The sequence below is a fragment of the Haliotis rubra genome, unplaced genomic scaffold, assembly GCF_003918875.1.
Source record: "Haliotis rubra isolate DU_JTF1 unplaced genomic scaffold, ASM391887v1 Scf26, whole genome shotgun sequence".
Lineage (NCBI taxonomy): Eukaryota > Metazoa > Mollusca > Gastropoda > Lepetellida > Haliotidae > Haliotis > Haliotis rubra.
The window spans coordinates 120,061-142,494 of record NW_025766669.1 but is presented as its reverse complement, the minus strand read 5'-3'; the positions used below and the strand labels follow the sequence as shown (position 1 = coordinate 142,494).

Here is a 22,434-nt window from a genome sequence, read left to right as displayed (position 1 = left end):
AAATAAAACCTTTTGCATCACCACATACTTACTGCTTATTTAGAATTAAATACTGATACATGATATCATGTACATCAGGTAAGAGCTTCTGTCAGCAACTTATAACAATATTGCAAGGAGCTTAAAAATCAAAGAGTAAAATATCATAATATTAAAAACAACATGGGAATAATCTTTCCTAAATACCAAATTTCACAACGATATACTTGCAGAAATGTCAGAATATGAGCAAAATGTCATTTTAATAATGATTGCCATAATGGATGTTTTAAAAGTAAGATTACAATACTATGAGGACTTCTGAAAGATTCTGGGATTGCTGTGATCATATACACAAAAAGTTCAGCTCAACAAGAGGTTTCAGAGGACTTAACCAAAATGTAGTAAATCTACATATTTCAGTGTCCATGAATGGTGTTTCAAAGTAACAGGACATTGAGTCCTGTAAGTTTCAGATGTCTGTCTGACCCATTATAAATCCACAGGACCCATAGAATAAAGTCAAACACACATTTCAGATTTAACATTTCATATAATTGGCATTGAAATTTTTAACAAACATAAGATTTATAGACAGCAAACAAGTGACACATGTCACATATAACAACTTCAGTCAAAGTCATTGTGAAATATACAGTCAGACACTGGGGCCGGCGGGTTGTAGACTTCTATCAGACCTTTGGCGAATCTGCCGGATTTGTCAGAGGGTCAGACGCTATTCGTGAACACTGATATTTATTGACATGTGGAGGGCATAAACACACTGGTAAATATACTATATGAACTTCCATTCTCATTAAGCTACTACATAATAATATATGCAAAAAGGAGTATTGTACAAAATGACAATTTCAATATGGCCACCATGACAGCCATATTTAAGGATTGAGCAAGAATTTCAGCAAGAGCATTCTGAGACACTATTGTTGGGGACATCCATACAAAATTTCAGCTTCATAATCCATATGCTTTCAGATGAGACATCAAAAATATAAAGGCCTTCATACAACTGACTGACAAACCATCATCATGACAGACGTTCACTTGAGCTTTGCAGCCCAGGTGAGCTAAAAACAAATTCCAGATAAGTGATCATCCTGTTCGAAAATAGATTAAACCATTTTTCGCTTGCTACTCAAAACTGATGAAATTCATGAATACAATCAATCTGCAGCACCGACTACCCACTTCCATACAAACAGTTACACTTATATCAGCAGGGGTTCCAACCAATTGGTCTCTTCATTACAGAAGCTATTGGCCTACAGCGGCCCTCTGTGGTAGTGTCTGGAGAATACAATAAGGCCAGTACAGCTCGGGGCAATTCATAAAAGAATAGCAAGGGCAAATGATCAAAACAACACTCTTCCCTGCAGACATTAGCTATTCCTGCAATTACATTCATTTCACTCTATAGTTCACAAGGCTATACTGACATAAAGCTGCAAGCCAATTCTGATACATAATTGTTGAGCTTAAATATCTATTGTGGAGCTATACAATACAGCACTGATTATCCTATCGGGTCAGACAGTTCAAACTGAATATGATTTCGACCTTACATTTGTACGGTATTAAAATATTATCAAGTAAATCATAAATTTGCTTCAAACATGTAGTTTTTTAAAAAGATCTGTTAATCTTTGAAATCGGTTTAATTTCACAAACAGGTTTGTAGAGCTGACTTTGACATTTAATTCTAATTAACATATTGATATTGGTTTTACACTTCATCTGATTGCTCTGAGCACTACATTACAGGTTTTATCTATTGCAGTACGGGAATAAAAGATTCATGTTTGTAATAATGATAAAGTGCACAAACTCCCACTCATTGTGATTGAACTGAACTGAACTTCATTACTTCTAGGCGGTGGTCCTCAGCATTAGAAGAACATATGCAGTTATAATACAGGTACAAAACTACTACTGATGTGATGCTTTACCAAACAAATGCTGCAGCGCTATTGTCCAAGGCCTGGTTGATTAGAGTGAGTGAGTGAGTGAGTGAGAGGGTGAGAGTGGCTGAATAAGAGTGTGAGTGAGTGAGTATAGCTGAATGAGAGTGAGTGAGTGAGTGAGTGGGTGGGTGGGTGAGTGAGTGAGTGAGAATGGCTGAATGAAAGTGAGTGAATGAGTGAGTGAGTGAGAATGGCTGAATGAGAGTGAATGAGTGAGTGGGTGAGAGGGTGGGGAAACCTCATTAATCAGGATATGGTTAAACCAGAAACCCAACCCTCCACTGCATTGACATGCAAACCTGTTGGCACTACACAGTGGCATTGATACACACCATGAAATTAAAAAAATACCATTAATCATGAACTTTCTAACTACTTTGGATCCCAATACACCTTGTTTGAACATTCATTTTGGTATTTGGTTAGAGTGCGTTCAGTTTTATGCTGCTTGTAGCAATATTCCAGCAATATCACTGCGGAGGACACCAGAAATGGGCTTCACTCATTGGACCCATGTGGGGAATCGAACCCGGGCCTTCGACGTGACGACTGAAGGCTTTAACCACTAGGCTACCCCAATGTGGAAGAAAAGCCTGGTATCATGTGGGTGTCAGATGTTAAACACTTTTTTTAAAACACACAAGTGAGGACATGGTGTTAACAGACCTAGAAATATATTGGGGCAAACTAGGATTTGAACCAATGATCATAGGTTTCTGGCATGACCAAGGGAAGCAACTCTGCATGGTGAAGTGTAGCCCTTTAGATGACTGGGCTAGCTCCTATTTGTTCAGAATGTTTCATGAAATTAAATCAGACAATAGAGAAACAGACCTAACTCAAAACTAAAACAACTTTATATGCTAGTTCATCAAATATACAACTAAACTTTTGATAGGTACAAGAATGTCATTCTGCTTAAAATAAGCACTTTCCATATTGTGAGAATTTTGTGCATCATGGAGAGACAAAAATATGACTAACAAAAGTGGAGGTGTACAGTTACCTATTGCAATGGTATCATACTATTTTAAGAGAATACCGACAAAGCTTCACATGTGGCATGTTCAACGCCTGAGATGTTACTGCAATGCCTGTACACAGACATATTGTCCGTTTGGGTTCAAATGAGAACGACAAATGATTTATATGATGGTTTCGAAAACAACTTTTTCCGTGATCGATAAAAAAAAGTCAGATTTCTGATTCTGTTGGGTACAGAGGTTAGGACCATGTCTCTTATTTATGTTTTGTGCACTTATCACAAGTTCGAGTTATATATATTTTGCTATTTTCACACCGTGGGGTGACAAATGGCTGATGGAACAGCTCCTGGCTTGCTGGGGTCATCTCAACTGGCTGTGCTGAGTTGCACCTGAATGTGTGCTGGTGCTGTTCCACCAGCCATTTGTCACCCCTCACTATGAAGCGTGAAAATAGCACAATACTACGTGATGGTTTCTTAACTTTTTCCGTGATCAAACGTCAGATTTCAGATCCTGTAGGGTACAGAGGTTTCAGGACCATGTGTCTTATCTATGTTTTGAGCACTTATCCCTATTTCAAGTTATTTAATTAAGAAATACGGTTCGCACTACCACCATGTATAGTGTAATAAAACACACTTTCGCCCTGAACTATTATAGTTAAAGTACGAGGATGCTTGCATCCGAGTGCTTTAACGTTATAATAGTTCAGGGCGAAAGTGTGCTTTATTACACTATACATGGTGGTAGAGCGAACTGTATTTCTTTTCTAAGATGCCAAATTTAATACTTTCTAAGGATAATTACAATTAATTTAAAACGAACGACGGTGTCGGTGACCTAAATTAAGAATCCTCTCTCTGAATTATTTTAATTACATCTGACATTAACCTAAACCATATGGGGCAATATGAACGTCGCATTTCTACTACCAACGTAAGTTTAGATCAGTACATCCAGATGAAGCTGAGTAGTCAAGCGACATTCCACGATTCCATTGTGGGAATGTAAACATTGCGAACGTTACCGTGTCGCTGAAAACTTGTGAGTCGAATTGACACATTTTAACCGTCGTAAAACATAAACGTAATGTTTCCACCAGTGATGTAAGCTGCGTGAAGAAACTGCAAACCAAGAAACGGGATGCAACGGAGTAGTTTACTGTAGGAGGCCGTACAAGGCAATGACAAATGACATGCATCGTGGCGTCGCTTACATTGTGACGAAATGTAAAATGGTTCGATTACGAAGGGGCACACTAAAATGGCACAGTGACGGGATAACGTCATTCAATTGTTACGTCATAAAAAAATTATACCTTTATTGTCTGATAATGTATTTCTTTTTTCGATTGTTCTAACCGCTAGGCAACTTAGAATCATTCATCGTTCTCATTTGAACTCAAATGGACTATACAGTCAAACTGTTTCGTTTGTATAGAAGGATATCATCTTAAAAACGTCATTTGAAAATATCACTCTGTCATCTGAGGCAAACAGACTAATGGAATCTGTTCATGCACATGTGATGTGAACAAATGCCTTTGACTGACTGACTGAGTTTGGTTTTACGCCGTTTTTAGCAATACTCCAGCAATATCACGGCGGGGGACACCAGAAATGGGCTTCACATACTTGACATACTTTAAAGCGCATTAGACTTTTTTGTACATTTATATATACTAGTATTTGACATTAAAACTTTTTTCGCCCATTATGTGTTTAGGTAGGTTATATACATATTTTCACATTGCAAAAATCTTCTAATAGGCATTGCAGCTGTTGACGATCCAGTTTAAACCAACACTGTTTAAACCAATTATAGAGTTCTAACCAGTACAACCATCACCTTTATCGAAACATCTGTGCAGGTGTATTGACTAGGGCTGGCTAAAAACCTTAATAAAATGATATATAATATGATCAATATGAAGAATTATTAATTTACTCACACAATATTTATGTATTTATTCACCATCCACTTTTAAATTTTGTTAAAACAGCTGGTTTTGTTAATAACCCATGCATAGATGTATTACGACTCACTTGCAGCGTGAAATGTGGTCTTGTGGACATCTTTTTCATCTGTGCTTTAACGAAATTCTCCAATACTTATCAAACATCCATTGATATTTTTTAACAATTAAAGATCTCTTTGATCCATACTGACAGCCAGCCCTGGTTGGGACAGTGTTAATGACCAAACGAAGACATAACAATTCTCCTATAATAATATAATAATAATAAGTCATCTTCTATAGCGCACAATCTCCAAACACCAAGTGTTTGCTCGTAACACTTAATCAGAATCTGATTCTTAGTACCCCGGATAACCCAAGCTGCCTGTTAGGCACTAGAAGGTTATAGTCACATGACTATCCAACCGGGTACCCATTTTTTGCTGGGTGAACAGAGGCAATTTGGAACAAACTCACTTGCCTAAGGTGAGACCACATGTATCACATGTGCTTCGTTGTGGGGCAGGACTGAAGTCCTAGAAACTCTCAGGAGTCAAGCTGCCAAACACGGTTACCCATCCCAGGACTATCCGGGCTCGACGTTGCTTAACTTCAACTGATTTGTGACCTGAGCTCTGTGCACAGGACCACAGGCCACCACGTCCAATGGGTTTTGTCTATTATGTGATACTACACATGAAGGGTTGCAAGGGATCCACTATGAGTGAGTGCGTGAGTTTAGTTATACGCCGCTTTTAGCAATATTCCAGCAATATCATGGCAGGCGACACGAAATCAATCCGCTTATAATGAGGTGAATACAATGCAAATCACGAATACAGGGTCGCAAATATGAAATTTTTCCTGAATGCCAAAACACATCACCAGTTGATATTATAATATATATATTATTTGACATGTTTTAACCTAATTTTCAATGATAATGACCAGTGACCATTATTAGGAAATATATAATAGTGTTAACTATAATCATTTGCGGTTGGATGGCTTACCCTTTCGCATATCTCACTTTGATAAATAGCAGACAAATTCAAGTAAAAAACACCATTTTTATAAATTTCTTCACAAACATCTTTCACTAGTTTCAGAACAAACGGTTCCAAAAGCATACCCATAAAATGTAATAAAAATTGTGGTAATCTACACCCGCCACATATCCCAGATTACATGGTCTGTACTGGGTGTATTTGTTTCAGTGAGTGAGTTAATATTTAATGTCACATCGGCAATATTTCAGCCATATCGTGACTAAAACAATTTATATCAACATTAAAATCAATAAATTTACAACATAAAAATCTGTCATCGAAGGACATTAAAACTACTAGAGTATCACAGCTCTTAATCTAAAACTAGTACGATATCATAAAAAAGATATCACTATAGACAACAATACAATATAAAAACGGGCTATAGATCACAAGGTATTTGTTTGAGGGTATGTATGACAGACTTATAATTTTCATGAATATTTGATTCTTGTGATTGACAAAGACAAATTGAATTGGTGAAGGAATACGGTTCAATTCACCGAACACGAGAGTGAATCATGACAGATGTATACATCTGGGATATCCCTGACTGCTCAGTCATGTACCTTAAAGCCACGTGTTGGCCATTGGAAGTGACACAATAAAATCAGCTTATATCCAAGCTGCTATGTATATGTTTTACAATCAGAATTTTAAGAGCTATTCTTAAGTTTCACTTCTACTCTTATAAACATCAGGAGATATTTATTCCATACCAATATGTATTTCATACTGCTAATGATGGCCATGCATTTCTGTGTAATGTCAAGTGACAACACGCAAATATTATGATCCTGTTACAGTGAAAATGACTAAAGTCATCTGATAATTGTCATGGCAAATGTGATCTAATCGCTAGAAGTCGTTGATGTATAAATGTGTATTTAGATCACTGTCAATATGAGAAGCAGGAAACCATTTGACACTGCTAATTTAGTGTAATGATACGGCAATACAGCAACGTCTTATAATGAGGCTCCCAAAATACATCAATGTTATACCCCTGTACTGCCATGCAGGAAACCATTTGACACTGCTAATTTAGTGTAATGATACGGCAATACAGCAACGTCTTATAATGAGGCTCCCACAATACATCGATGTTATACCCCTGTACTGCCATGCAGGAAACCATTTGACACTGCTAATTTAGTGTAATGATACAGCAATACAGCAACGTCTTATAATGAGGCTCCCACAATACATCGATGTTATACCCCTGTACTGCCATCCAGGAAACCATTTGACACTGCTAATTTAGTGTAATGATACGGCAATACAGCAACGTCTTATAATGAGGCTCCCACAATACATCGATGTTATACCCCTGTACTGCCATGCAGGAAACCATTTGACACTGCTAATTTAGTGTAATGATACGGCAATACAGCAACGTCTTATAATGAGGCTCCCACAATACATCGATGTTATACCCCTGTACTGCCATGCAGGAAACCATTTGACACTGCTAATTTAGTGTAATGATACGGCAATACAGCAACGTCTTATAATGAGGCTCCCACAATACATCGATGTTATACCCCTGTACTGCCATGCATACATTACATTTTATATTTATGAAAAAACATGAATAATAATAGAGATAGAAGCAGTTTTTGCAGATTCTCTGGTTGGCTATAAATAACGGAATCTTCACAAGCTTTAAAGTATAGCTCCCACTATATCCATCTTTGCTGTCTGCAATTTACATAAAATAACTGAGGGTTGTGATTTAATTGCAAAAAGGGAGAGAGTATGAACTTATGAAACAAAAGTACTGTATCAGGACACAAATCATGTGAGTGGTTGGTTTGTTGTTTTACGCCACACTCAGCAGTATTCCAGCTATATAGCGGCAGTCTGTAAATAATCAAGTCTGACCAGACAATCTAGTGATGAACGGCATGAGCAATGATCTACGCAATTATGATACGATGTCATATGTCAACCAAGTCAACGAGCCTGACCACCCGATCCTGTTAGTCGAGTCTTACGACAAGCATGGGTTACTGAAGACCAATTCTAACCTGGATCTTCACAGATCCACAAATCATATGCATAGGCGGATCCAGAGGGGGGGGGTGCAGGGGTACGCACCCCCCCCTTTGTGCTGAAAGTTTGTTAAATGACCATTGAAACTCAGGTGAAATTGAAGTGTGCACCCCTCCTTTTCTCAATAGTGTGCACCCCCCCTTTCTCAAAAGCTGTATCCGTCCCTGATATGAAAGCCAAATGTATTGTAGTGAAGTCTCATCATATATAACAGTATTTTCACAAACAAAATCATGGAGGTTCCGCTGCTATTTTCAAAACAAGTGTGTGTCCGTACCGCCCAGCCACTTCCTCCAACAGCCCCTCACACACCACCCAACCCAATCTCTACCCTTTCAAAAAATCAGTTTTCTGAAAAAAGGTTAGGCTTACCAGTTCCATGGATAAAGCTAATAATATATTTAACTATTCCTTCACCTTTAGGTTTAGCAATTTCAAACTCCCCCACAAAAATCAATAATGTTCTTCTTGTTTTTTCTCAGAAGCCTCAGAAGGCAATTTTGCATCATACAATGTCATAAAATTTTATTGACATCTTTGTAGGCCAGTGTGACAATTTTCAGTGAAGTTCAAGGTTGTACGAAAACAATCATAGAACAGAAATAACACAGAGAACTGACAAATGAAATATGTTTGCATTATTTATCTGAGGTTACCTGAGAATACCAGTGAGAATACCAGATCAGGGTGAATCCATGATCCAGTCTCATGACCAGCTGATCGAAAAGGCAAAGAGATTCACGGGAAGTGATGGCATTATTGCTTCCTAGTCAGTTTCATAGCCCCTGAGCCACATTATTTCCCCTACAGCCTAGCCCTCCCTGCAATGCGAAAGCCCTAAATGAAGCAAGTCTAGATTTCCACAAATTCTGAATCTCCCATCTCACTGGAGCTCTTTTTGCAATTTAAAAGGAATTGTTTGTTTCTATCAAAATTATGTATACCATATATTGCTGCGTATAGCCCAATTGCGTTGATCTGTTGATCAATGGATTGTCTGGTTCATATTTGATTATTTACATACCGCCACCATATAGCTAGAATATTTGCTGAGGGCAGCGTAGAACTAGACTCACTCATTGCGTATAGTGTGATCCCACATATAAGGTGACAGTTTAAAATCAATGCTAATTTATATATCCCGTCTATAACTTGACCCTGAACGAAGCACATCATCAGAACATACATGATCCAAGAGGTATTCAGAAACTAAGTGTTAGTCTAAACTGACTCCCAGACCATTCTCCTTATAATTCTACAGAAATAAATGCCTCTTGAGTTTCCCCAAAAACCCATTATATTTGATAGGTATATATTCGAGATTGCTCAGCATTTAGCCATCTAACTGGTTCCGGGATTTTACATACAACCTTCTCTCGTGATAGACTATCAAATTGCAAGACAATTATTCAGTTACAATGATTCAACTCAAAAACGTAGAAGATGAATCATTTGTGTGCAGCTTTCTTTCAGTCAGACAAAAGGGACATTGATGGAGAGACAAACTTGCTACAGTTATGAAAATCCTCTAAATAATTGAAAATGGTATCCACGGTTAATGGTTCTTGATCTATACAATCAGCTTCTATCTTCTGTTATGAAAATATGATTGATTACCTCTGTCAGAGAGAAGATCGGAGCATTACGCAAGGGGTCTCTAGGCAGCCCTCAGACACACTGGCACAAGTCCATCATGTCCATTAGATTGTCAGAAAAGTAAATCCACACAAAAACCTGTTTTTTACATTTATAAAGATGCTACAGGGCAAAGAAAGCAAGGAACCAGCCTAAAAGATGAAAACACCTTCATCCCAGCTTGTGCTAAAACAATGCGCGAGTGCATGAGTGTTATTTTACACCATTTTTAGCAATATTCCAGCATATCACACAAAAAATGGGCTTCACACATTGTGCCCATGTGGGGAATCGAACCTGAGTCTTTGACGTGATGAGTGAATGCTTTAACCACTAGGCTACCCCATCGCCCTGGGTTGACACAGACTTGATACACTTTGACAGTGTGGAAGTGTGGTAAAATTGGATCCAGTGTTGTGTTCAAGATTATTGCACTTACATATGGACGTACATGCGCTTGAAGTTCTGCATGTAATGCTGTTTTTTTTCATTCATGCCTACAGCGATTGCATAGATCGATATTCATGGTGTCAATCACTGGATTGTCTGGTCCAGACACAATTTTGTAAAGACCACCATCATATAGCTGGAAAATTGCTCAGTGAGGTGTTAAACAACAAACAAAAGAGACAAACACAGGGTTTTACATGACGCGTGATTCCTGCGTATTTGACGCAACAATTTTGTAAAAGACTCTCAAAATATTATCATACGAGTCAAGCTTGATGCAAGTTTTATGAGTTTCCCTCACAATTCAGTTCAGAGTCAATAAAATTGATCTGATAAGCAAACAATGATAGTTTTCGTGAGGTCTTCAGTAATTTAGATATTTCTTTCAATTCATGTTGATAACTATGTTACAGAGAATAAATCACAAGCCTGATTATTTGTTCAGCATACTCGAGTTTGTTATTACTGAACTGTGAAAACTATACTGTTTATTTACTAACATATGAATGACAATACAACACAAAACAATAAAATCTTTGCCTTTTGATATACATACATAAATATTACGCTACAATTTTAATGACTCCCAAATACTGAAAATGACTCCCAAAAATAAATACTGTGGGTCACCATGACTCTCTTTTTTCAAAGTCTGTGTAAAACCCTGAAAACAAGAACCATGCCTACAGATATAGAATCTTGCAGTTTAACATGAATACCCATTTATACACAGTATACACCACGCTGACCAGTTCTTGTTTTATCCCGATAATGCAGAGCACCAGACAGGGCAATAACAAGTACCATCTGTTCACATGTTCTGGTATGATGCAGGCGAGATGCAGGGCTCGATTTAACAGATGTTAACCTCCTTGCACCAGGTGCAACCTAAGATAAAACCAAATTGCACCAGCCAAATTCCAGTTGCACTGCTTTTATTGTAATATGTAATGAAGGAATCATGCTATTGAATCATGTACATGTTTCCTTCAGAAGTTTACCCACTAAAAATTGACTTGCACCTGGTGCAAGTTAGACTGATAACTAGGTTGCACTTTGTAATATTGGGTTGCACCAGAGCAAGTAACAAAGCAGTAAATCGAGCCCTGAGATGGAAGCACCTTCCTCAGCACAGATGCTATCCACAAGACCACTTGACCGTGTCAAGCAGAAAGTCTCACCATGAGGGAAGTTCAAAATCAACTAAGCGTCCAGCAGTTTAGGGGCTATAGGCAGGGATGTATCACTGACAGAAGACTTAGTTCGATGTCAGAAAGAAGACCTATTCAAGTTACTTCTTTTTCTACATACACAACAGGAACTGAATATTTCCTTGTGAAACTCGCGTAATGCTGCATTTTAAATTTTATTGTCACTGGTGCAAGAAAATAATCTGATGCAGACTTTTGATAAAATGGTAGTCTATGAGGAAATGTTACATGTTTTATTTGTCTTGGACTTGTAGCCATGTTAATTTCAAACACTGAAATAAATACTTCTATTAGTGTACAAAACATCTTTGTGGAATATTTAAATGAAGATCGAAGATTCAAAATGAATAAGGGTGTGTCACATTGATCATTATATTGCTCTGTTGTGACAGGGCTGCAGATAAATTTTATTGATCATTCAGTATTTACTCACAGGCTATTTTTCACATTGTGTACTGACAATGTGTATTTTTACTTTATATATTTTTAGCCCCTTGGATCCAGTCATTTATAAACCAAAGCGTAAACATTAAAGATGGATAAGAAAATGTGGATGAACAACATCTTTTTAACAGTGACAGTGATGTTTCGGTGTAGGTTGTAACACCGTTATCAAGTAATTGATGACAATGTTAGAACCTACACTGAAATGTCATTCTCTGTGAGTGTAATAAAGAAGTTGTTCATCCATATATTGTTATCCATCCTGAATGCACCAACTTCTAAATGCCCTCTCAAAGGAGTAAACATTATTTTGCTTAAAACTCTGTTTAAAATGTCTCAGGTGCCTTCTAATTTGCATCTGTCCGACAAAGCCCCAAGCATGTCACATATCAGTGAAACTCACAACAGCTATATATACTTAGTTCCAAAAGAAACGCGACATTCATCTTTGTTTTTGAAATTTCCATAATTGTCTTATCTACTTTACAATCATAACGAATGTGCATGTTAAATATTATTTTAAACCAATTCTCGAAATTAACTTCTGAAATAGTTGTTAACGTCAGATTAGACGTGACAACTGAATCTAATTATTGAACATTTTTATGGGAAAAACAACAGAAACGCATCATAGAAACGCATGTGTTGTCAACATTGCACAACATATGGGTGTACATCGGACGACAATTTACTGACTGATTGAACGCCAAAATCAAACGAATTCGGGTGAGAGATTGACCTAGAGATGGCAGGCCACGAGTGATGTCATACAGGCAAGACCGTTACATCGTAATGTCACATCTTTGCAACCGTTTTCTTCCAGCTACTGTTACAGCCCGTCAGACAATTGGGATTCACAACAGACCAATTTCAGGAAACACTGTGCATCGACGTTTGAGAGCACACCGGCTACACTGTAGGAGACCCTATGTTGGACCGATTTTGACGCCACGGCACTGTCGTCTGCGCTTAGTATGGGCTCGCAAACATCAGCATTGGAAATATGCACAGTGGCAGAACGTTGTTTTCTCAGACGAAAGTTGTTTTTGTGTCCATGTTGCAGATGGGAGAGTGAGAGTATGGCGTCGACGAAATGAACGTTTCAGAGACCCATGTGTTCTGGAAAGTGACCGCTGGGGTCGGCCATCCCTTATGATGTGGGGGGGAATAAGCTGGGGGAAGGCATGTACCACCTGTAATCTTTCAAAACAACGGTCAAGGTCGTGGAAGGGGCATAACTGCACGATGCTACATTGACGAAGTCTTAAGGCCTGTTGTCGTAACGTTCTTTAGACCCAGACCACAGTTGCAGTTCCAACACGATAATGCCCGCGCCCACTCGGACATTATCACAGGACAATTCCTGGCCAATCACCACATCCAGACAATGGTTTGGCCACCTCTTAGTCCTGATTTGAATCCAGTGAAACATCTCTGGGGCGAGTTGGACTGACGCCTTCGTCACCAGAAATAGGTTTCACACATTGTACCCATTTGGGGAATAGAACCTGGGTCTTCGGCGTGACGAGCAAACGCTTTAACCACTACCCCACCACCACTGTACATACATCAATCAATCATGAATACAAAATGTCATTTAGAAAGTCGTCAAATGTAACATGTTACATTTGAGATTACACTTGCTCAGTAAAGTGCAGACTCTAGTACTTTTGTTGAGTTGAGTCGGACAACTGGTAGCCTACACCACTGACTTTGTGTGAGGCTGCGCTCTCGGCAAGTGTGTAATCCTAAATATAACATGTACATACATCAATCAATCAGTAGATAACGATCTGTAAAGACATACAGGTGTGCAAGCTGAAAAGGTCAAAAAGCATAATTACACGAGTGTTGTTAAGCTATTGTTTTATACATTATTTATATGCAAGTAACTCGCACTCAATCGGATTATGGTGATACATAGTGTGTGCTTCATGTAAATATGCAGTTCATCTGGAGGTCTGACTGTACTGCTATGTCTGGGGGCATTAAGATGTATCAAATCATTGACAGGTGGCCTTGATAGAATATCTTGTAACCTTGTGTATAATTATACATATTTAATGCTAACGGTTACCATGGTTACTGTACATAAACTATTAATATTAAAAAATATTGTTCTGATGGGGACCTGAGTCATAATAGATTCCTGTATCGTATTACTGGTTGCAGTTGGATCGGGTGGCCAGGTGGCCAGGTGGAATGTTTGCTCATGATATCAGTCACTTGTTTGTCAGACTACATTATTTGTATGTCATGATGATGTAGCTGGAATATGGCTGAATGGCACAAAACTACATTCACTCACTCATTCCAATGCTGCTTTCACAGGGATGGAAATAACCCATTGCCCGACGTCCGAGTCCAGTGTTTTTTTCTGTCGGTCAAGCAAATTCGTATATCACGCTGTACCGGTGTCCAGTTGACTTTCCAATGTTAATTATGTTGTTTACTTAAAAAATCAACAAGGAAATCGGACGGTATAGTGGGAAAATTATCAGGGTAAGTAATCATACATGTGCCACTGTACCGAAGTACACTAGCAATTTTAAAGTTATTTCCACCCCTGTCTCAGATGCAGATGTAGCCTTGTTCCAAGGCTGTACTGAATGCTGAGCCCATCGAAGTACAGTAATTCTATCCTTTGAAGAGGCAGGTCTACTAAGCCGACCGTCTAAGGACCCCATCAGTCTGTTATTTATTATTTTTAAGAAATTATTATTTAAACTATTAATGTTTACCTTAAAGACTTGTGCAAGTCTAATGCAGATGCAATTCATGAAGATCCGGTTTAAAATTTATCTTGCATCCCATGCTTGTCACAAGAGGTGACTAACAGTGTGTCATTTTATTCCAATAGCAAAGATAATGCTTATGATGATCACTGGATTGTCTGGTCCAGACTCAATTATTTACAGACCGCCAACATATAGCTGGAAAATTCCATTAAACAAAAAATAAACAACAACATGCGCATTTGTTCTTTTTGAGTCATTATTTATCGTGTTAATACTGCCAATAGTGTGCGACATTTGGATCACCCTTTGATTTATGTTTATGGTAATAACACAAATGTATTTTTTTCAAGTGTTCTGCATGGTACTCAAAGAGATGTTATTGTGTGACCTTAGAAATTCAAATGCACTGAAAAAATGATAAACCTTTGATCTATCTTTGGACTCACAGGATGGCATTTCATCATGAGCTAGATAATAAGCAGTTGTAATCAAGGTAAGCCGCAGTCTTTGTTCTGTGCCTTTTCTTTTTGATTGATGACACTTTGTAGTTTCTGAACCATCAGGTTCATCATGAATCACTTACAATGTGACACCACAACATGAACTCAAGGAATTTCACACTTTGTAATATATACTATAGTTACATTTAATTATGGATTAGCTTTCTCCCATAAAATGACACATAAATAAAATAACACAAATACTAGGAAATCTGGCCCTCATAATGAAACCCTTCCCTAGTCAATATGATCCCCTATCATCTGCATGGTGTACACTGCTTCCGCTGCTGTCACAATGGTGGGTGGGTATCTGTGCTAGCCATATCACACCCAGCTCTAAAACACATCACAAGACTTGAAATCAGATATATTATTTAAAGGCACCATCCCTCTTCCAATGTGGATAAACTCAAGTTTTTTTCTAGATATCATATATACCTGAGCATGACTATATGTAGTTGTATGATAATTATTGTAAAACCTGACACAAGATATTGCCACCTATTCCAGGTTTCAGATCAGTCATTGTTCAGGCAGGGCTCGATTTAAGAGATGTTAACCTACTTGCACCAGGTGCAACCTAAAACAGAAACCTAGTTGCACCAGGCAAATTCCAGTTGCACTGCTTTTACTACAATATGTCATCAAAGAATATGCTATTGAATTATTTAGATGTTTTATTCAAACCTTTACCCACTCAAAAATTGACTTGCACCTGGTGCAAGTTAGACTAATAACTAGGTAATATTGGGTTGCACAAGTGCAAGTAATAAAGCACTAAATCGACCCTTGTCAAGGCACTGGTTGATTGTCATCATTAACATCTTTAGGGACTTATACAAATGTTTTCTTTAATTAAAAGTTAATATTATCATGTAAATTGTCTTAATTGTTGCTATTTGTCTCCAGTAAATTCACCATTATAAAATAAACTACAGAATAATATGTGTCCATAAAATTAATAAATGTATTTGATTCATAAATATTAAATCTGCTATATGGTAGCATGTATATATAATTTTACTTACATGTTCATCCCTTTTTCTCTCAATCGCTAAATATTGTAACAAACAAATGGCACCATACGCCTAATCAATGCTGGTTCTAATTCGGCCATGCTTAATAAATATTTTTCATTCTAATTATTGTGGAACTGTGGTCACACTAGGATGTCCAAAATCATTACCTAGAATCACTAGGTTCACAAAAAGAAAGGTCCACATTAATGTCTGGATTATACACATAACAGGTTACCATGGTTACGAATTTGCCTGTTGGCAATCAAACACTAGTAGACAGATGACATGTCTCACACAGAACTTCTACCATGTCAGTGTGTTAGTCATGTTTATAAGTTACGAACACTTGAGATGTAACATATCTGAGCATCTCATATATCCAGCTGATTGAGTTAATCAAACTGACAAAAATCACACATCATTGCATCATCAATGGTTCTCAGCATATTGTTCTTGTTTCTAAAAATACAATGTTTCGCTTATCTTATCGAAAATAGAGCACAGTCATATATTGTGTGCCAAATGTAACTGTGGTGGACATTTTAGGTTATGTCTTTGAAAGGAAACGTTTAAGCTGAATACTTAACCAAATAAATGTGCTTTTACTTGAAAAACATGTCCAAATATAAGGATTTTATACTGAGCTAAAAGAGGATTTTTCTTATGCATAGATGCAATAAACACATTTGTATCAGTTATGTTATACATACTACATTAATCGAAACTAGAGTAACATCATTAATCGCACCAGACAACATAAAAATGGAATACTTGCAGCCATATGGCTCGTATGCTGTTTTAAAAGTACCATATGTTTGAATTTGCAAAGTGATCATATAAAAAATATCCTCACAGCCTCAATAATAAGTATTTGAAAGAATAATACTTAAAACATATTGAATCAGGTTTCACAAGGCTAAGGAAATGGCCTTGTAAATATATATTATAGCAGCAGTGAAGGCTATGCTGATTGACAGATTATGATTAACACAATGGTTCACAGCTGCAAATATTTTGAATATTTTCAAACACTGACCCAGGTAAAATTATGTTGACTGAAACTTGAGAGAGTGAAAACATTATTATCCCCCCGGAGCAATTTTACTTATAATTTTTTGCCCAGAGTTGCAGATCTAATACTAGATACTTTACAAAGACATACTCAATATATTTTTGTAATTGATAATTAACTTATTTGATTTTGATGCATTCGCGTGCTTTCATCAGTTAATATGAGCGCGTGAAAAATGCATGTGGGGGAGCCCAACACTAGAGAGGGGCGGGGCAACAAGGCGGGGTGGGTGGAGGAAGAAAGCGACATATTCTAATTCCATACTGGTACAAGGCAAATCAGGATATATATGATGTGAATTTTGTATGCAACACATTTGTGATAACTAAAAGGAGCCATCGACAAAGAAAATAATTCACAAGATCCGTGCACGATGCTCAACATGTCATTGTCGGATCCACAACATTGTCAGTGACACTGACAACACACGAAACTTACCTTCCACAACACGCAATCCAAACAGTCCATCCACGTTAAAGTCTTGATAACTATTTTTATAAAACAACACTAACTTTTCTAATGCCTCGATTACGCTTATTAAAGGTGTCTTTGTGTCCCCATAACGGAACGTGAGTAACATAAACAAAGAGAGCAAGAACATCTGACTGGCGGCCGCCATCTTCGGCAGCTACCACTGATTACCTCCCCTGTGCAACAGAGGGCGTTCTACATTAGGGGATTCCCCTGGAAATGTCAAACTCCGAAGCTCAGCCCATCGATCAGTTCCACGTGATGTTCCAGTAATCAGAATCGATTCGCCGAGACAGTTTGCATGCTATAGTATGGGGAGAAAGCGTCTGAAGGCTCACGTTATAAAAATGAAATTGTGCACATATTGTCTCCAGGATATTCTATACTGTATATACATAAACGAAACATTGAAATGTTTTCTGCTTATATTTTCCTCCAATACCCGTGAAGCTCCGGGTTCAAATTGGTTTTCAGCAACCTGTGCCTGCCGATGCGATGACTTTGGCGACACATGTCATCGCATCCCATCGATGCTTGTACTCACCGGGTTGTCTGATCCAGATTATTACAGACACTGCCATAATGCTGGACTATTGAAGATTGCGGCGTTTTAAACAACAAACAAATATATTATTTTAGTTCAACATGAAACCAGTTGTTATTATGCATCAAACTTGTTGGGTTAGTGTCAATGCTACTAGAATTAACTCACACGTACTATGGAAAATGACAATGATATTTTGGACCATTGCTGTCAGTTTGAATTATTATCATTCACAAGCATGTTTTGTTTTTTCTTGTTTGTTCTTGTTTGAGGCTAAATGGCGAGCAGTAAATAATCGTGTCTCTACTTGAAAATCCAGTGACAGGGTTCACTCACAAAGACAGACCTCCCAAAAGACAGACTCAATGAGTGCACTAATTAGCAGAGCCATGCTGTCCACCCCTATTTAATTAATGAGCTGACCCAGAGTCACTACAGAGTATACAACACGCTCCTATCTCCTGTGCCCTTCTCAAAACATATTACTAATCCTTTTACTGAACAGAACAGAATAGCAATTTTATTCTCAAAGGTGGCATATATGACACAGAGAACATACAGCATATTGATACATATTAAAACATTGGACAAAGTAAAGTTTTGAAAAATTTGGCTGCTTGAGAGTTAAGTGGTGAAGTATCACATGTAACCTTATATTATTTTGAAAGAAGTATTTATTAAATCTAACTCTGGGCAGAGGGCATCAACCAAGCCAGCCAGTCTGACCTGCTCCCTTTAGTCTCCTCTTTGTACAAGCATAGTTTTGCTAAGGGCAATTATCACCCGAATCTGGAATACCACGGAGTTAAGTTTAACCGGATTTTATAGGATTTTAAACATTTTAAATTGCTCTTATTACGCTCAGGCCGGGATACTCGGCAAAACAGGTACAAATGTACAGTTGAGAATACATAGGGTGGCGTAATGGTTTATAAGGACGATCGTACATTTTTAAACACTTATTTGTTTACGGGCCTTGGTTTCTTTTAACATACTGGTTTGGGTTCAATGTTTTCCCATGATGTATGAAGAGAGTTCAGAAAAATTTATCGCCAACATCACACGTGTCGCAGAGGTTACAAGTTTTTCTTCTGGAGTTGTGTGCCATTTACCTAATTCTATAGTAAACGATGGCAGGAAGTTCTAAACAAGATGAATTTTAATTTAATTACACCCCACATACTAAATCACACTGAAGATCCAAGTAAATTTGTCTCACATAACCCCGATTATGTTTTAACAAAGTTTCAATGCAGCTATTTTTGAAAGTTTAAGCCAGTCCGAGTTGTGGGATAGCCTACAGTAAACGCCAAAAGAAACGTTACCCTCCTTCCTTAATGACGGAGGTACCTACATGTATCTTCAGCTGGCGTTGTGATGCGTGGACGTCCACTTTTTGGTATGTCTACGGTGACACCAGTCTGTCTGAAGCCCTGAATAAGTCTTATAACCGTGATGCGGTCGCATCCGAGGGCGTTGACAACAGCATTGTATGTCGACCCTATCTGCACCATCCCGATGGCTCTTTCTCTCTCTTCAGCTGTTAATCGTGGCATATTTCTCGTAATTGTGTATCATATCATCTTTTCTAGGCTCTCTTCATATACCCTGTAGAATCATTCTGCATGTGAAATGGATGCACATACTGCTTGGGTATTGCTGCGTTTTGGCGATTGATATTGCTATGTGTAAACTATGGTGGCCCAAAACCGAAATAGTGATAACTCGACACGATATGGCGATAGCAAGACACGATGTCGCGTCGTGTTATCGCCATTTCGTGTCGTATTATTGCCATTTCGTGTCGTGTTATCGCAATGTCGTGTCGAGTTGTTGCCATTTCGTGTTGCGTTATCGCTATATCGTGTCTTGTTATCGTCATGTCGTGTCGTGTCGTGATATCGCTATTTCGTTTTTGTCTGTATCGCAATATCGCTATATCGTGTCGCCATATCGCAATATCGTGTCGTACTATCGCTTTGTCGCGATATCGCCTAGATTTCTTCAGGGCGATAAAGCGATGGCCCGAATGAGCCACCATAGTAAAAAGAAAATGGAAAAATGTTACTTTGCAAGCACAAATGTTAACAAAGACCAATGTAGAAATTCCTAAACATTTTTTCACAATATCAAAGACACGTTTTACTTGTTTTCACTAATGCAAATCAGCAGAAAATGTTTTAACAGACTGAAATCATAGAAATGATTATTTTATAATTGTACACACTCTACAACAGTTGTTTCTTGTTTTAATAGCTGAAAAATCGTCACTTTAAATAGTTTATATCTTTGTCCCAAAGCAGAATTTTATTTCAAACTTTCTTTTGGACATCTAAATCACTGTTACTGGTTTATTTCGGCATGGACGAAAATAGAACAATTTAATTCTTCTGAAAAGATGCATTTCACCTAAATATGAATGCATTTGAGAATTTATTTTGTTATTGTAAAATGTTGTAAAGCTTTCTTGTAAACTAATACCTTCTAACAGTTTTTAAGTAATTCATAAAGGTGGGAGGGTAACGTATCTTTTTGTGTGTAGTGTAGTGGTAAAGGAGTTCGTGGATCACATAACAGGCCTGGGTTCGATTCCCCATATGGGTAATAATAGTAAGTCATCTTCTATAGCGCACAGTCTCACCAAGTGATTGCTCGCGGCGCTTAATCAGAATCTGATTCTTATTACCCCGGATAAACCAAGCTGCCTGTTAGGCGCTAGAAGGTTATAGTCACATGACTTTATCCCACCGGGTACCCATTTTCTGCTGGGTGAACAGAGGCAATTTGAACAACTCACTTGCCTAAGGTGAGACCACATGCATCACATGTGCTTCGTTGTGGGGCAGGACTGAAGTCCTAGAAACTCTCAGGAGTCAAGCTGCCAAACACGGTCACTCATCCAAGGATTGTCCGAGCTCGACGTTGCTAAACTTCAACTGATTTGTGACCTGAGCTCTGTGCACAGGACCACGCGCCACCACAGAGTGCGAACCCATTTCTGTTGTCCCCGTTGTGACTTTGTGGGAAATTGTCATTACCTTAAAATATGGTGATTGTAGTCACTGCTGTAGTTTGCCTGTCGCTCAGCATTAAGGTAATAAAGCGTGGACTCTGCTCACTACCGGAGTGGAATATCCATTCCTTCTAGAGGTTAACACGATAAATAGGTATTGGTCCCTGCAGCCAGCTACAAAGCGGACATCAGCGTCGCTATATACACACAGTAGTGTTCAACGCGTGGGCTGTGGAGTAGCCTGGCGGTCAAAGAGTTCGCTCGTCTTAACCTCACCACTTATACACGGACCGAAGCCAGTGAATGAGTCAAGATGCTATTTTCGTTTACCAGATAAAGACGCATATTAACGTACAGGTTGAACTGTGTTTTCTCAGTGATTGTTGGCTCATACAGGGTGGCTTGAAGAACTGTCAGCTAGTCTGACTAGTCTCAGTAAGGCCTCCAGTGATTGTGGCCCATAAGGAATCACCATTTCCTTGAGAGAGTGCTGCACGCCATGGCCATTGGTGATGACCTCGGGGATCTGGAGGCCATCTGTGTCCTGGATACTTTCAATGAAATCAGAACTGGACTCGTCGCTGTTCTGGTGGTGGGACGGGAAAGCCGTCTTTGACGATACATAAGACTAACGCCTAGTGTCGGAATACATATAAATTTGATAGAAACAAGTAATTCCATTTAGACTGAAAAGGAGCTCAGTGAGTTCAGAGATTCAGGATCCTTAGGGAATCTAGACTTGCTTCATTCAGGGCTTTAGCAGTGCAGGGAGGGTTAGGCAGAAGGGAAAATAATGCTGTTCAGACTGTGAGACAGACTAAGGATACACCTGTGAACTTCTGAGTGAAGAGGGCTTCAAATAATGCATGGGTTGTTGGTGCTGGATGTTGAGAGTCCAGCCAGGGACCATCTAGATATAATGGCGATTTGTATTGACGACGTCTGTCAGTGACTGGTGCTCCCGTAGACAATCCATCTTCTTCAGCCATTATCTGTGCCAATACAGTAACAGACACTACTCTAGGATTATGACTGATGCTGGTTATCAATATAACCATTGGCAGGTGCCAGACAGTGGAATATGCTCGGTGCGTCTGTAATATTTCTAATTTCCACTACCATATGACGTCATAAAATATCAATAAATCTTTTCCTTTTCCTCTGTTCCTTTCTTTTCCTCAAAAACGGATCTGGATATGTGGATTTATCGTAGAATCCCCTTCCATGCGGATGCGAATCTCCGTGGTTCAGTGAAACCTTTTCGAAGAGACCCTTATCTATTTCGAGCTGACTGGCACAAAGAAGGCTATGTCTGTCATAGTCCCAAAG

General features: G+C 38.4%; 1 protein-coding gene across 1 annotated transcript in view; it reads right to left on the bottom strand.

Moving 5' to 3' along the window:
• The window catches only part of LOC124280019, a 49,447-nt gene extending 31,750 nt beyond the window's left edge, over positions 1-17,697 (bottom strand). The window contains exon 1 of the mRNA XM_046715899.1: positions 17,516-17,697. Within this exon, the coding sequence (XP_046571855.1) occupies positions 17,516-17,696 (181 nt within the window). The 5' untranslated portion in view covers position 17,697. The remainder of the gene's footprint in view (positions 1-17,515) is intronic.
• Positions 17,698-22,434: the final 4,737 nt, after the last annotated feature.